The sequence below is a fragment of the Monodon monoceros genome, unplaced genomic scaffold, assembly GCF_005190385.1.
Source record: "Monodon monoceros isolate NGI ecotype Baffin Bay Population unplaced genomic scaffold, NGI_Narwhal_1 Super_Scaffold_9, whole genome shotgun sequence".
Lineage (NCBI taxonomy): Eukaryota > Metazoa > Chordata > Mammalia > Artiodactyla > Monodontidae > Monodon > Monodon monoceros.
In genome coordinates, this window is record NW_021703786.1 from 39,358,912 (window position 1) to 39,376,447 (window position 17,536).

The 17,536-nt window shown below is 41.3% G+C and overlaps 1 protein-coding gene across 5 annotated transcripts in view; it reads right to left on the reverse strand.

Moving 5' to 3' along the window:
* The window catches only part of ULK2 (unc-51 like autophagy activating kinase 2), a 66,391-nt gene that overhangs the window by 29,970 nt on the left and 18,885 nt on the right, over positions 1 to 17,536 (reverse strand). For all 5 annotated transcript variants that reach the window (XM_029211791.1, XM_029211793.1, XM_029211792.1 and 2 more), the window contains exons 8-13: positions 16,605 to 16,706; positions 15,252 to 15,310; positions 13,953 to 14,035; positions 12,377 to 12,424; positions 11,946 to 12,034; positions 6,129 to 6,300 (exon numbers count right to left, since the gene is read on the reverse strand). In XM_029211791.1, the coding sequence (XP_029067624.1) occupies positions 6,129 to 6,300; positions 11,946 to 12,034; positions 12,377 to 12,424; positions 13,953 to 14,035; positions 15,252 to 15,310; positions 16,605 to 16,706 (553 nt within the window). The remainder of the gene's footprint in view (positions 1 to 6,128; positions 6,301 to 11,945; positions 12,035 to 12,376; positions 12,425 to 13,952; positions 14,036 to 15,251; positions 15,311 to 16,604; positions 16,707 to 17,536) is intronic.

Below are 17,536 nucleotides of genomic sequence, written 5' to 3' on the forward strand. Positions count from 1 at the left end.
CTTATTAGTAGACTGGACATGTTTGAGGACAGAATCTCTGAGCAAGAGTATTATTTCAAGAGAACCCTTGAAAACCCAAAAACAAAGAGAACAAAGACTTTAAAAAAAACAGAACAGAATATCCACAGTCTGTGGGACAACTATAAAAGGTGTAACATGTACATAATGGTGATTCCAGAAGGAGAATTAAGAGGAGCAACAGAAGGAAATACTTGAAACAATGACTAAGAATTTCCCCAAATTAATGTCAGACACCAAGCTACAGATCCAGGAAGCTCAGAAAACACCCAGCAGGGTAAATGCCCCAACTACATGTCAGCATGTCATTTTCAAATTACAGAAAATCAAACATACAGAAAATACCCTGAAAGAAGCCAGAGGAAAGGAACACCATACCTACAGAGGAACAAAGATAAGAATTACATAGACTTCTCCTCAGAAACCATGCAAGCAGAAAGAGAGTGGAGGGAAATATTTAAGGTGTTGAGAGAAATAAACCACCAACTTAGAATTCTGTACCCTGCAAAATTATCCTCCAAAATGAAGGAGAAATAAAGACTCTCAGACAAATAAAAATTGAGGGGATTTGTTGCCAGTAGATCTGCCTTGCAAGAAGTTCTTTAGAGAGAAGGAAAATAATATGGATCAGAAAACTGAATCTACATAAAGAAAGGAAGAGCACTGAAGAAGGAATAAGTGAAGGTAAAATAAAAACTTTAATTTTTATTATTATTTTTTAATTGGAGTAAAATTGCTTTACAATGTTGTTAAGTTTCTGCTGTACAATGAAATGAATCAGCTATATGTAGACATATATCCCCTCCCTCTTGGACCTCCCTCCCACCCCGCCACATCCCACCCGTCTAGGTCATCACAGAGCACCGAGCTGATCTCCCTGTGCTATACAGCAGGTTCCCACTAGCTATCTATTTTACACGATAGTGTATTTATGTCAAACCTAAGCTCCCAATTTGTCCTAGCTTCCCCTTCCCCACCGTGTCCACATGTCCATCCTCTATGTCTACGTCTCTATTCCTGCCCTGGAACTAGGTTCATATGTACCATTTTTCTAGATTCCACATATATGCGTTAATATACGATATTTGTTTTTCTCTTTCTGGCTTAGTTCACTCTCTGTGACAGACTCTAGGTTCATCCACATCTCTACAAATGACCCAATTTCATTCCTTTTTATGGCTGAGTAATATTGCACTGTATATACGTACCACATCTTCTTTATCCACTCACCTATCATTGGACATTTATGTTGTTTCCATGTCCTGGCTATTGTAAATAGTGCTACAATGAACACTGGGGTACATGTGTCCTTTTGAATTATGGTTTTCTCAGGGTACATACCCAGTAGTGGGGTTGCTGGGTCATATGGTAGTTCTATTTTTAGTTTTTTAAGGAACCTCCATACTGTTCTCCATAGTGGCTGTATCAATTTACATTCCCACCAGCAGTGCAAAAGGGTTCCCTTTTCTCCACACCCTCTCCAGCATTTATTGTTTATAGATTTTTTGATGATGGCCATTCTGACTGGTGTGAGGTGATACCTCATTGTAGTTTTGATTTGCGTTTCTCTAATAATTAGTGATGGTGAGCATCTTTTCACGTGCCTCTTGGCCACCTGTATGTCTTCTTTGGTGAAATGTCTGTTTAGGTCTTCTGCCTGTATTTTAATTGGGTTGTTTGTTTTTTTGATATTGAGCTCCATGAGCTGTTTACAGGTAACAATTTGTTCAAAATAACAACAGCAACAATGTACTCAGTTATGTATGCTTCCCTATATATCTTATGTGTACATATACATACATACTTATGTAGCTTATATATAAGTGAAATTAATGACAGCAGTGATACAAGGGATGGGAGGAAGGAATTAAGATTATTTTGTTATTGATATTATAAGATACCCACACTATTTATGAATGGTATAGCATATCTGAAAGTGGGCTCGGATTAGTTACACATGTATATTGCAAATCTAGAGCAACCACTAAAAAAAATTAAAAAGAGGTATAATTGATATGCTAAGAATGGAAAGAAAGTAGAACCATAATAAATGCTCAATTAAAACCACAAAAGGTAGAAAAAGAGTGGAAGACAAATACAAGAACAAAGATCAAGGACAACAGAAAACAGTAATGAATATGGTAGATACTAATCCAGGTACAGCAATAATCACTTTTAACATCAGTGGTCTAAATGCACAATTAAAAGACAGAAATTTCAAAAAAGATACACAGATGGCCAACAGGCACATGAAAAGGTGCTCAACATCGCTTATTATTAAAGAAACGCAAATCAAAACCGCAATGAAGTACACCACCTCACACCAGTCTGAACGGCTACCATCAAAAAGTCTACAAATAATAAATGCTGGAGAGGGTGTGGAGAAAAGGGAACCCTCCTACCCTGTTGGCGGGAATGTAAATTGGTGCAGCCACTATGGAGAACAGTATGGAGGTTCCTCAAAAAACTAAAAATAGAGATGCCATATGATCCAGCAATCCTACTCCTGGGGATATATCTGGAGAAAACTCTAATTCAGAAAGATAACATGCACCCGTATGTTCATAGCAGCACTATTCACAATGGCCAAGACATGGAAACAACCTAAAGGTCCATCAACAGATGAATGAATAAAGAAGATGTTGTACATATACACAATGGAAATTACTCATAAAAAAGAATGAAAAATGACATTTACAGCTTCATGGCTGGATCTAGAGATTATCATACTAAGTGAAGTAAGTCAGACAGAGAAAGACAAATACCATATATCACTTATATGTGGAATCTAAAAAAATGATACAAATGAACTTATGCACAAAACAGAAATAGACTCACAGACATAGAAAACAAACTTATGGTTAGCAAAGGGGATAAGGAGGGATAAATTAGGAGTTTGGGATTAACATATACACACTACTGGTATATAAAACAGATAACCAACAAGAACCTATACTGTATAGCACAGAGAACTATATTCAATATCTTGTAATAACCTATAACGGAAAATAATCTGAAAGAGAATACATAAATACATATATGTATAACTGAATCACTTTGCTGTACACTTGAAAATAACACAACATTGTAAATTAACTATACTTCAATTTTTGAAAAAGTAGGAAAGGGGGAGGGGGAGCTGTACAGATGAGCCACGAGTCCCACCCACAATGCAGGAGCTGCAGTCCCCTTCAAAAAAAAAAAAAAAAATCAGTGGCTTCCAGGGGTTAGGTGGGGAGAAATAAGTAAGTAGACCACAGAGGATTTTTAAGGCAGTGAAAATGCTCTGTATAGGAACAATGGTGGAAACAAGTCATTATACGTTTGTCCAAACCACAGAATGCACACCACCAAGAGTGAACTCTGAAGTAAACTGTGGACGTTAGGAGATTACGATGTGTCAATGTCGGTTCATCGCTGGTGACAAATGTGCCACTCTGGTGACTGATGATGACAATGGGGGAAGCTACGAAATAAGGGGTACATAAGGGTATATGGGAAATCTCTGTACCTTTCTCTCAATTTTGTTGAATAACCTAAAACCGCCCTAAAGAATTAAATCTTAGCGAGCTCCCTGATGGACTACTGCTTGGGATTCCAAGCTTTCACTACTGTAGCCCAGTTTCAGTCCCTGGTTGGGGAAATGAGATCCCGCAAGCTGCGTGCCGTGACCAAAAAGGAAAAATTAAATCTTTCAAAAAACTATCTTGGGCTTCCCTGGTGGCGCAGTGGTTGGGAGTCCACCTGCCGATGCAGGGGACACGGGTTCGTGCCCCGGTCCGGGAGGATCCCACGTGCCGCGGAGTGGCTGGGCCCGTGAGCCATGGCCGCTGAGCCTGCGCGTCCGGAGCCTGTGCTCCGCGGTGGGAGAGGCTACAGCAGTGAGAGGCCCACGTACCGCAAAACAAACAAACAAACAAAAACTATCTTATACATATGATATACTTCACAATAACAAATTTTTACTAATTACATGGCAGGGTGTGGTCAACCGTAACAAATGCTGTGGACACATCAAAAAGGTGAGGACTGAGAAATGACCCCTGGGATTTGGCAGCATAAAAAGACCTCAACAGGAGCAGTTTTGGAAAAAAAGAAATGTTTTTAAGACAACATTTATACAACTACAAAAAAACTACAAAAAAAAAAGGTAACTTGAATAAAACAAAAGGTGTGAATGTCCTTTACATAGAAAAGTATAAACATGCATCAAAACACACTAAAGAAATCTAAGTGGAGGAACAAACACACAAACATTCTTGAGTAGACAATTCTCTAGGTCCCTGAATAGGTCTTAGAGAATCAATACAATGCTGATCAAAATCCCCAGATGGTTTTTTGTAGGAGTTTCAAGTTGAAATTAAACTATATGGGGGAGGAAAGGGGGCTGAGAATAGCCTGGTGACTCCACAGAATTCTAGGAGGCTCCCCACCGTCACCTTCCACCCCATCTACGCACACACAAACAAATCCTTTATATACGCCTGATATGACAAGTCTGGAACTGCGTATCAGTGTAGAAAGGACAGAATATTCAATAACAAATGCTAGGGTAATTGATAGAGCCCTTATTCCATCTACACAAATTAATTCCAGGTAAAGTTAAATATGAAAAAAAACGATGAAAATCTTTAGAAGGCACCATGATAACATTGGGGCAGCATGACAGAGGTGTTAGTGGCTACAACTTGCTTATACCAATATTTTATAGAGTTGAAGCTGTACATATCTAGAGCATCCACCTGGAAGAAATTCTGGCACAAGGACATCTGTTATAACACATTTTGAACAGTAAAAAGATAGAAATGTTCCAAGTCATAATCAGTAGGGAAACAGATAAACTATGGTTTAGTTGAACTATAAATATCATATATTAAAATGAACTAGATACAAACCTAGATACAGATCTAGATACACAGCAAAAATATGAAAAAGCAAACTACAGAAAACAATATTCTATATAACATTTACTTGAAACTAAAATCATAAAAATACTATATGTTCTTTATGGATACAGGGGCATATTAGAATTACAAATCAAGAGGAAGAATATATCTCTGGCAAGAGAAGAATGATGCAAGTACTCTGGCTGTACCTACAGCATTTTATACCTTTAAAAAGACATCTAAAACAGGTATGTCAAAATGCTGACATAAATAAAATTAGCACGGTGGATGATTTGAGTATCTGCCGCGTTATTTTGTTTGAAATATTTCACAATTTAAAAAGTTTTAATTACCTTTTTAGTGAAATAAAACCACCACACAGGATGATTTTTAAAGGCAGCTGCCAGCTCTCAGCACACGGATCAGGGCCCGCCGCTTGCCTTATGTGCCGTGTGTGTTTCCCCTGCCCCAGCCAATCAGCCCCGAAGCATGTTTGATCTAGGGCCACAGCCTTCACAACAGCCAGCGCAGGGGTGAATGTAAGCAGCTACTAAATACGTATTTGACAAACAACTAGAGACCTCTTGATACAAACGTCTCCAACTTTCTACATCTGCACACAGTCAACTGGGTACCATTCACTTGTTGAAAGTAATCAAATTTCCAAACCACGTTTCCCTCTTTTTTCATGGTTTTGTCTAACTTCTCTTTTTGTAGGTTTTCTGCTGCCCTTCACTGTTCCACAGAACCCTGACTGTATTTAGTCAGCTTGGATTCTGCTTCCTTTATACAAATTCTTCCTGTAAATTTATGAGGCTCATTCCTGAACTCAGGCCAGTAGCTCCCGAAGCACCATCCAGACTGTTTTTAAGACCCTTTGACTCTCAGGCTTTTTCCAAAAGAGGTCTTCCTTTAATTCCTTTCCTTAAATTTAATTTCTCTCATTATGTTCGCTTCTCTATTCCTTTCTGTTTGGATACAAACAGAATTTGAGATCATTTCCTACAAAGTTTTCATCTACCTTCAGAATCCAAGGTTACTGTCTTATAGAAGATGACTGAGCAGATTACAGGAAGGTAGGTAGATAGTTCTGAGAATTCCATCAACTAAATAAAATGTCCATTTGAAAAGGTGTCCTACACAAGACAGCGTGATATAAAGGTTAAAAAATGCTAGTCTAGTAAATTCAGAAACATAATGTGTACAAGCAGAAAAGATTCTCACATGAGTGGTCTGACGAGGTGTTGTGTGGAACCAAAACAAAGTCATCCGTGTCACAAGAAGAGTTCTTGCTACTAGTACTGGCGGAATCTTTGGACACCTGGAGGGAGCTGGGAGGACCCAACGGTGGGGAGGGTAAGCTTTCTTCCTGAATATGCTGCACATCTGGAAGGGACTAAAATTAACAACATAAAATTAAAAGTGGCCTCATAATAAAATGCAAGTCAGAATAGCCATCAGACTAAGGAATATTTTTTTCATGAAAGTGGCATAGAGTTCAATTCCATTTAAGATTAAAAAAAATCTCTTTGGAAAATCTTTCCCTTAGAAAAGCACAGTTTAAAGTGTCTTTCCATAATGACTTCTAAAATGTTTTCAAAAAATGATACTTAAAAATACATCATACCAAAACAACAACAACAACAAAAACCCCACCATACCAGTTATCACATGTACAAGCTGCCTCTCCTGAAATGGTTGAGGTGAGTTTTTATCATCTCCACATCCCCGTTTCAGCGCATGGCCTAGCAAAGCAGATACTCAATACCTGTTTACTTCATAACTAAAACAAAACGTCCAGGGACTTTAAATTAATGACATCCTGCACACACAAAGTTTTAAATCTCCAATGAAGAAAACATTATAAATGGGAAAGCAAGAGACCCATGTTCACAGTAAGGATAAGGGCATGTAAGCACAGAGATTATTTACACTTCCAGAAGGAGAGATTTAGAAAACCTTACAGGCGTGGGTGTGTTCCTTTTGTGTTCTTTTTTGTCAGGGGAAGGAGTTGATTTGTGGGAGACAGGACAGGAAGGGAAGAAAAGCATATAAAGATATTTAAAGATACGTGGGCGTAAGTAGCTACAGACCTCTTGACACTTGCCCACTTCAAGGACACTAGTGACAACTCTAACTGAATGTCTTCATCATACAATAGTTTCCTAAAACAATGAACTTCGTAATTTGTTGTGTTAGGTCCCCATTACCATGTTTAACCTTTGTTTCTATTTAAGAAAAAGGAAAATACTACATAATATGCTCTTTCAACCCCAGGGTTAGACTGCTACTGCTCCTGTGAATGTCACTGAGCAATGAAATCAGTCTCAGATCTCCTTATCACTCCTTTGTGTGTGTGTGTGTGTGTGTGTGTGTGTGTGTGTGTGTGTTGGACATACACATGATATAAATTCTCCTCATCACTTTCTGAAGAGCACTTACGCTTCAAGGTTATAAAGAGAGGAAGATCGAGGACTAACATTACAGAGCACCTACCATGGGCTATAGGCTTTCCGTGTATTATCTAACTTCAGCCCTGTTCTGAAATCCATTTCATACATAAATAAACAAAACTCAGAAGATTAGGAAATCTGCCAACTGAAGAGCAGTTGAGCTGGGCTGGATTCCAATTATCTAACTCCATGATTTCTTTCCAGTGCCATTTCTTTCCAGGCAGGAACTCTCTCAATTTCCTCCTTTGCTATTTATAAAATCACCTTCATCCACAACCACTTGGGTGGAAGAGATGCTTCTTGCATTCAAAGCTAATCTCTCCACTAATTCTCCCCACCTCCTCAAGGACCCAGATCACTCCCCTCTGCTCCTGACACTTTCACCCTCTCCCTTTATTCTGGCTTTTTTCCCCTCTGCACACAAACATGTTGAATTTTTCCACATCTCAAATCAATGCAGCCCTCTCAATTACCATCTTCTCTCCCTTCTTCACTTAACAATGTTTCTTGAAACTTCGGTCTTCACTGACCCCAATTCCTCACCCCCTGTGTGTCGCCTAACCCACCATAATCCACTTCCTGCTTTCAACCCTCCACCAAAACCGCCTTTATTAAGCCTACCGGGGACCCCTGTGGCCGCATTCTCCGGAGGCTCCTCTATGCCTTAAGTGACCTGACTCTGCGACCCCGACACTGTGGGCCGCTCTTCTCCTGATCCACTGCCTCCATTCAGTGACCCTACTCTCTTGCTTTCCCCACTGCTTCTTAGTCTCCTTTGCCCCTTGACGGAGAGGAGTGGCTTGCGGGATTCCCCAGGGCCACCCTGCGCCTCCACTCGGCACACTTCGTAGCCTCACCTGGGGTCACTCTCACCTTCCTGCCTCAGCTACCACTGCCAGAGTGACGACTGCAGCCCTGCCTCTCCCAGGCTGCCCCCGCGTCTGCACACCACCAGCACATCGCCTCTGTGCTCCCTCGCTGAGTGGCTCCATCAAAGTCCACCCACTTGGGTCCCATCAAGATCATCCTCTTCCTGAGGTCCCAAGTTCAAGCAATCTCCAAGCGCCACAAACTCTTCCCCTTGCACTTCCTGGCCCCTCATCTTCCCCTTTCCTACTGCTGACTTACTTCAGGCCCTCATTCTCAATAAAAACAAAGCAAGACCAAAACCAAACCAAAAAATCTGCAATGGTCACAGGTTGTTCTCTTTGATCTCGTAGAGAGGATTCTCTCCTTGTCTCCGATCCAATCCTCCACCTGCTTACAGAGGAATTTATTTGCTAAAACACAGTGGATCAGATGACGCCTCCACTTAAGATCTCTCAAATGGCTCACCACAAAAAGTCTGGCCTCCCCTGCTCGGTGCCCAAATTCTGCCAAGACACAGCCTCTCCCTACCCTTCTGGCTCTGCTTTCCCCTCAGCACATAACCAATGCTCTCTGCACCCTACAGGCTGAATCGTCAGAGAAGCCTGTCCAACCAGAGCTTCCTGCAACGATGGGAGAGTTCTGTTCTATCCAGCATGGTGGCCACCAGCTACATGTGGCTATGAGCACTTGAAATGTGGCCAGGGAGACTAACGAGCTGAACTTGCATTTCACTTAATTCTAATAAACATTATGGCCAAGGACGGCTACAGATTCCTTCAGCGGGTCACCATTCCACAGGGGTTCCTCTGCTTACAACACCACTCTGCTACAAATCCACCGTGCTTACTCTTCCTTCCAAACTCAACTCAAGGGCTTCCCTGGTGGCGCAGTGGTTGAGAATCTGCCTGCCAGCGCAGGGGACACGGGTTCAAGCCCTGGTCCAGGAAGATCCCACATGCCGGAAGATCCCACAACTACTGAGCCCGTGCTCTAGAGCCTGCGAGCCACAACTACTGAGCCCATGTGCCACAGCTACTGAAGCCCGCCCACCTAGAGCCCGTGCTCCACAACAAGAGAAGCCACTGCAATGAGAAGCCCGCGCACCACAACGAAGAGTAGCCCCCGCTCGCCGCAACTAGAGAAAGCCTGCGTGCAGCAACGAAGACCCAACGCAGCCGAAAATAAATTAAAAAACAAAAAACAAAAACAAAAAAACTCAGCTCAGTGCCTCTCCTGAGCATCTTTGCTGGCTTCTTAGTCTGATTTCATGCCCCTCATCCACACTCCCACAGGCAGTAAAGGCGTGTATACATATGCTTCTATAGCGATGTTACCTGCCTCTTCTCCACACAATTAAACTAAAAGCTCCTCAATGAAGGGACCTGGTCATATCTTCCACTGGTATCAACCAAAACTTCACAGAAAGTAGGCATTTAATAAATGTGATTAAAGCAACAGATATTCAAGAGATACTATCTAAGTAGCATTTAGCCTATAGCCAGTATCATAACTAAAAGAGTGACTTGAGCTTTTTGTTACAGAGTTTTTGTTTTTCACCTTTCAAAGATTTCTCTGGAATGAAGTAGCAGCTGGATATTTGTGTGAGAACGTAAAAAAGAGAGTTACGTGGGCATGCCTGCATGCATCCACCCTCAGTACAAGAGTCTGCTGCAGCCCTAGGAAGGAAGGCAGTGCCTATAGGAAGTCCTCTCACTTTTGCAGACTATGTTGAAGCAAGGCCTAACAAATCATCCCATTTTCTAATCTCACTAACTGGAAATTACATTACATTACATTACATTACATTGTATTATTCCTGCTCTCCTCTTATTTCCAGATTTCCTTGTTATTTTCACTTCAAGCATTAGCTTGTCATAAAGGCCTTCTAAAAAAGGTTTTTCCACCAAAGTTCTGAGCATCTAAGTATGTCTCCCCTCCCCCGCCCCTCGCCCCTCCTCCTGCGAGCACCTGTTCCACTCTTCCCAGCGGCCCAAGACACACTGCTGTCTTGCGCTCCCTTTCAAAGCATCCCCATCCAACAAAAGCCCAGCACACTCTGTCCAGTCAAAGCACTTCCCAGCTGCATCCCTCCTGGCGGCCCCTCTCTTTCTCCTCCCTTGGGGTCCTACCATCCCCCAGGCTTTCCCACACTCAGCTTCTCCCCTGCTGTCCTTCTCCAGCACCATCTCTGCTTTTCACACCGCGTGTCACCTTGTATCACATACGTGCTCCATCATGGTAGCTACAGTTATCAAGTACTCACTACATACTACCACCCACTCCCCTTCAACCAGAGGTTAACCAGGCCTCTGTAACCTACGTTACAGACAAGGAAGCTCAGCTCAGCCTGGGAACTGACCTGCCCTGTAGGATATAGTGAGCAAGCAGCAGGGCCAGCGCTGAGGCTGGTCCTGCCCGGCTCCAAACAGAGCCTTCGGTCTTTCCCTGCAGTTCCTCTGCATTTCTCCCCAGTCGCTCCAAATCCAGTGTTTTCCTATATTCCAGACTGAAACTGGAAATATACAACACTTTTTTCCCCTCTTAGTTTTTTTAAATTCATGGGAATGTAATGTAAGTCTTATTAGTCCATCTGCTTTTTCTATCTGGTTTGAGTCTGCAGGGCTGTGCAGAAAGGTTTCTTGCCAGCTCTAGGGCTCATCCGTTCGCAACAGGCTGCCACAGCATCTGTGTTCACTGGGGGGTACTGGGTTTCCCTGGAAAATAAGAATAACTGCACCTGCCACTTCCTGAGTATTACTGTGTGCCAGGCACTGGAGCAGGTGCTTTTGCTCATTTATCCTTAAAAAACTCTATGAAGTGGGTAAATTATACTCACTTTACTTATGAGAAACAGGCTCAGAGACACCGAGTCACCTGTCATAGGTAATATGGCAAGTCAGGGATGTGGAAGCTCCCAAGCCCCAGACTCTTAAGCCTCAAGCTGCTAATCACCCAACCAGCTCCCTCTGCGATTCCCCGACCCTTCTGCCAGCAGAATTCAAGAAATGCACGTCTGCCAGGCCAGTCTGGAAAATACCTGCAGTGGCTGACACAACGGCCCCTGGACCTTGGCTTGTGAAAAGTCTCAAGGTCACAGCCCTCTCAGGCAGCAAGAGAGATGTGGGGGAAAGTCCAGAAAAGCACAGAAGTCGGAAAGGCAAGACCTGGGAGAGCAGAGCAGAAGGAAGGAATGACCAGAAGTGGCCGTAAGTTCTCAGGATCAGGAAGAAGCACTGAGACTGCAGGGAAGATGGCCATGGGGTGCACGGCTCGGGCAGCCCTGGGGAGGGAAGAGGCTGCAGTGGAGCCGGCTCACAGGGCCAGTCACCATGACTACGGGGCCTAAGGCAGTGAAGTCCGCTCAGAGGGCACTCGTCCACCACTGCAAGTTCTATGTACGATAACTGTCCAGACCGATGTTTATGACATTCATGAAACAAATGCGAATCACCTATCTACGTGTCACAGTGACATCTTTCCCCACCTCACTGGTCACGAAAGGGTGAGAGTACTGTGTTCACCAGTCAGAGGGGAGTGTGCACAGCCAGATAAGGCAGAGTCCAGACCGAGGGCCTCAACAACAGCACTCTTTGCCCAGGCCTCAGCTGCGCTAGGAAACTCCGCACATAAAGAGAATACCCATGACGTATCTGCAGGCTCTGTGAGCAGATGCAATAACACAGGCTCTAACGTTACCTTTAATACAACCAGGACTTACAGGTGGAGAGGCGAAGCGACAGGATGGAGAGCTGCTACAGGGACCTTCAGAGGCGGAGCCGGCGTACACGGGCACCGGGACCGGGCAGGCTGGGGGAGAAACACCGACGAATGGAGTGCGATTACACGAGCTGTCCACTAGCAAACCTGTCACAACTACTACAGCTTTGTGTTGGCCAAAAATTTACATTCACCTACTTATTACAGCTCCCATGGGTGAAACCAAAAATGCAGTAATTACTAAACTCTTTCAATTTGGACTTGGAAGGAAAAACAGAATTGTAATTAAATAAACACAACTACAAATATTTAAGTAAAGCTCAATGAAATCTTGAGAAGCACATAAAAAATTAATTTTATAATACCAAATACTAATTTTTCCTTAAGCTTGCATTCACTCTTTAAGTAGAGATGTAAAAAGTGGGTACTCACATTTTTTTACTGGAACTTGCTCAAGAAAAGGATGGCTAAAAAATGCTTCTATAATGAAAATGAGAATGCAACCATTAAACTGATGTTGATTTTTGCAGATAGGTTAACCTCGTCAATGTAGTCAACATAATATCCCTGAGATCATACATAATTATTATTAACTTCTTTACATAGACTCCATTTCCTTTAAATGTAAAAGCACGTTATTTTATAAATCATCCATAAAACCCATCAAATTATAAGTAATTCTTAATGAATGAAAAATTTAAAATAATGGTGTGAATTCTCAGAGTGTCCATTACCAGCACAGCACCCCTGAGGCGACTAAAGCAGATGTGTCCTCTAGTGTGTGCTGTCCTCAAACAGACAAAGGCACGGAGAACTGTGACCAGGCCCTCGCTAATCGCTCTGTGAACTATGGCTCTTAACTGTCCTAACGGGAAATCTTAGACAGCTGATTTGTATAATAAACTCTACTCTCCTGTCCCAGAAGAAATATTCCTACAGCTGGTTTCACATTTTTAAAAAAGCTATTAATTTGATTTTTAGTTTCTTCAGCTATTCACCAAGGATAAAACCTACACAGTAAGCCTGCTAATTAAAGATAAATAAGTAGGTGAGTACATGGCAGTTCATTAATTTACTCTTTTCCTATATGTATAATTGCGTTATTTCTTTAAAACCTCACGAAGACCATCTCATTTTTCATTAAGTCTCCATATTGTATGTTACTAAATAGCACAGAGCAGACAAGGAGAATGGCACAGCCCAGCACGGAGGCTCTCCAGGTAATACACAATCAGGAATGAGCTGAAGTCAGGTTTAGTCTAAACTACCTCCCACTCGGAAGCACTCGGTTCACTGTCCCAGTAAATGTTCTCAGTAGACAGGAGCTCTAATAGTTTCTGTATGGCGGAAAGATGAAATAGTCTAAACATATCTTTTCTTAAAGTGTGGTAAAAATTGGAATTAAACTTTAGTCATGTAGTTTGGTAAATATTTTTATCTTTCCGAGGGAGAAATTAAACTGAGATTGCTCTGTGACCATGAGAAATATCGGCCAATAGTGAAACGACAAATAGGATAATAGCTTCTAAATTATTGATTATATTAACTATTTATTTACCTTCCATACATTTACAAAATACATGAAAGAAAAAAGACAAAGAGATAGAAAGAAAAGTAAAACTGATTTTCATTTTCTTCTGAAACATCTATAGTATCTTTTAAAAAAACCTTTTCATGTGGTTGCCAAGGTGGGTAGGGGCGTAGGGTGGAGTGGGAGTTTGGGATTAGCAGATGCAAGCTAGTATATATAGGATGGATGAACAACAAGGTCCTACTGTATAGCACAGGGAACTATATTCAACATCCTGTGATAAACCATAATGGAAAAGAATATGAAAAGAGTGTATACACATGTGTAACCGAATCACTTTGCTGTACACCAGAAACTAACACAACATTGTAAATCAACCATACTTCAATAAAAAATAAATTAAAAAAAAACTTTTTTGAATACACAAAAATAAAATTAGAAACTAGCATACATACAAAATTTGAAAATATTACTTACCAAAGTCCATTCTATCTTTTTGGTTTCTCTGAAGCAAACCCAAAAGGAGATTAGCCAAATAAGGTGATGTTTCTCTGGGAATGCTGGGGGGGAAAGGAAAAAAAAACCACCTAAGTGGTGAGTTTATATATTAACTACACGACTTTCGCCTTCATTACAGTAAATGAAAATGTATATACAGTTTCACAAACACTACATTTTATACCAAGAGGACCACGGTAGACCCCCACTCCTTAAAGGAAAAAACAAACAAACAAACAAACACTAAGCAACTGCCTTTGAAAAACAGCATCAATTTGGGAAGATTCTTGCATCGTGCTTCTTATTGCTGTTTTTGGAATATCTGCGAGAACAAAGCACTTCACAAGCACAGACCGTCTTGAGTTTTAACACAATGTCGACCTAGCGCTAACGGTTGCTACAGAGTTCTCTGTTAGACAAACAGCCACCTCCAATTCCATCTGCAAAAGGGCAGAGCTTAAATAAATACAAGTGAGAAATAACACAGCTTCCTGAAATCCAATAAAAAAGGACAAGGCAAGAAAAAAAAAAAGTAATAGGAATATGTAATTCACAGAATAAAAACTACAAAAGGATGTTAAACAAATAGCGAGCCAACCTCACTAGTAAAGAGAATAATGCAAGTTAAATGAAGAGCTAATTGGCCCTGCTTGGGAGGCATCGAGACTGGTAACAACCCCTGCTGGTAGAACGCAGGAAAGGAGCGCACTGCTTGTTCAGCAGTGCAAACAGGGCGCGCCGAGCTGGAGAGAGTGTCTCTAAGCCCAACAATTCCATTTCTAGGAGTCCATCCTAAAGGAACGCACAAATGTGTGTATACATGCACGCACGCACACATATACACAATCTCTCCTCAGTAAAGCCTGTTTGTAGTATCCAAAAAAATGAAAACAGGGATCTGATTAAACAAAATTCGTTACATCTAACTAGGGAACTCTCTAGCTATTTTAGAGCAAGCTGTTTTCTAGGGGAAAGCCTAGCTATTTTCTACTTTATGCACATCTATTCTGTTTGCATCTCCCTCGCCTCAAAGAACACATATAACTTCTGTAGGTTTTTCTTTTAAATAAACTTAACATTTTTAAAAAGAAAGAAAATGATACAGCACACAGGCACCTACGATACACTAGTAATTTTCTAATTTCCTGTTAAAACGAAAGCTCTCCTTACTGTTAATTGAAAAAAGATTCAATAACGGAAAAACATAAAACACATAGAATTCAAATAGATAACACGGCACTGACAAATGGTAAAACCCAGTGTAATCAAAACACATACCTAGGCGTTAAGTTTCTGTTTTTCTCATAAAGCATCCTTAGGTCTTGAGGACTATTAGCCTGTTTAAAAAAAAAAAAAGGGAAGAAAAAGGTTTAATTTCCTAAACAAATAAGGGCAAAAATTCCAAATCATATGATCAAAGCTCACATTCTGCTATAGAACAGAGACTCTGAACTTGAAAGCCATGGAATGCTGAAGGAGCCATAGATGGGCACCAGGAACTTAAAAAACTTCTGAAATTGTACATGAATTCTGCACATCTGGGCATAATAATGTACCTTTTCTGAGGTCAGATTCTCAGAAAGGCCTGAAAATCACTACTCTGGAGGTTACATGGCCTACCCACAGGTGTATTTTTACTGTGTAAGATCAGGGTGTATTTTACCTCCGAGGGATTCAAGGAAGAGAACTCAGATGACTGCTACTCTTCTGCCATAGTAACAAGCAGCACCCTCATAATAAGTGCTGCTGAATTAGTGAAGCTGTCTCTACGCCCAGACTAGGTTGGGAAATTAAGTGTTCAACCTGGCTGTGTCACCGACTTTTAAAAACCATGTTGGGCAAATAATTTCACTCTGTTCCAGTTTTCAGATTCAAAACTCCTCTTTGTAACTGGGCAGTATGAACTCAAGAGGAATCATTGTGATTATATCCTAGGAGGCCTCTTTTTGACAGGATGTTAAGGGAGAGGAAGACCTACTCAAAGTAACTTCTATAAAGCCTAAATAATTACCTCTCACCCAGCAGTGACAGGAATAGAGAGCTGGGGACAGTTTCCAGTGATCTTCCCAGACCTGCCCTAGCCCTCATGTGGATTCCAGGACCCCAAAACAAGGCTAAGCAGGAAGCGCTGACATCACTGTTCACACCTATTTCCCACCAGGTTGTTAGCTAAGCTGCACCAGCTTTTATGAGCCTGGGGAACCTAAGCGGCCCCAGGCCCAGTCCAACTACTAGGGAAGGCAGATAAAAAAGGAAAAAGCGAAAGATGTTCTGGCTCACTACAGCAGTTTTGCCTGTTAACAAAATCAAAATAAGTCACAGAGGAACCAGAAACACTGCTTTCAAAGTACAGGTGACCCTTGAACACCATGGGTTTGAACTGTGCAGGAACCTTTTTTCGATACATACTACAGTACTACACGATCTGCAGTTGGTTGAACCCACGGATGCAGAATGGCAAGTACAAGGGGCCGACTGTAAAGTTACAGCACATTTTCCACTGCAAGGGGTCAGCACCCCTAACCCCTACATCGTTCAAGGGTCAACTGTATTCCCCATTTTATAAGTCAAAGGCAACTGCAAAATGAGAAGATCCCCAAACTGAGCACATCCAAAAAAAAGTCAACGTACCTGAAAAGGTGGTTTTCCAACAAGGCACTGATATATCACTGTCCCTATGCTCCACAGGTCGGCCTTGGCATCATAATGTTGAGACATAATAACCTCAGGAGCCTGGGGATAAAACAATTCAAGAGACATGCATTAGGTCATTTACATAATTAATATGTATGGATTAATTAGCTGGAAAAGGTCACACTCCTAACAAAACTACAAAAATAAAAACAACACACTGTGATGTTGCCCTAATCAAATGATACTGCAACGAATATAGAACCACATTCTTACATTAAGGCTTACTGGTAAATCTCAGAAACAACGGCACATGAAAAGAAGCAAGTTGCAGAAACAAACATTTCTATATAATATTATGGACACATAAACTACAAAAAGAGTATTAAAATAATAATAAAGAAAAATATACCCCAATTACAGGATAGAGGTTACTTCTGGGGTAGGAGAGTGGGAAATGGAAAAAGGAGGGCTACGGAGGGCACATGAACTGTTTCTGAAATACTTTATTTGTTTCTAAAAAAAAGATCAAAGCAAACATGACAAAATGTTAACTTTGTTAAATACGGATGGTAGGTACACAAGTGTTTGCTATACTATTCCTGTCATTTGAAAACTTTTAAAATAATGGAAAATCTGTTATGCAAAATACAATAATGAAAACTATCTTGGGACTTCCCTGGCAGTCCAGTGGTTAACACTCCGCACTTCCAATGCAGGGGGCGTGAGTTCGATCCCTGGTCGGGGAACTAAGGTCTCACATGTTGCTCAGAGCAGCCAAAAAAATAAAAATTTTTTTTCTCTGCTGCTTTGTCACAGCTATTTTCCCACCCTCTCATTAGATGTTGCTTTTTAAAAATACCATCAATCAAGGCAAGCATAGCATTAAATAGGAATGTCAAATACACTTAAAAGATAGTGAAATTTTATTT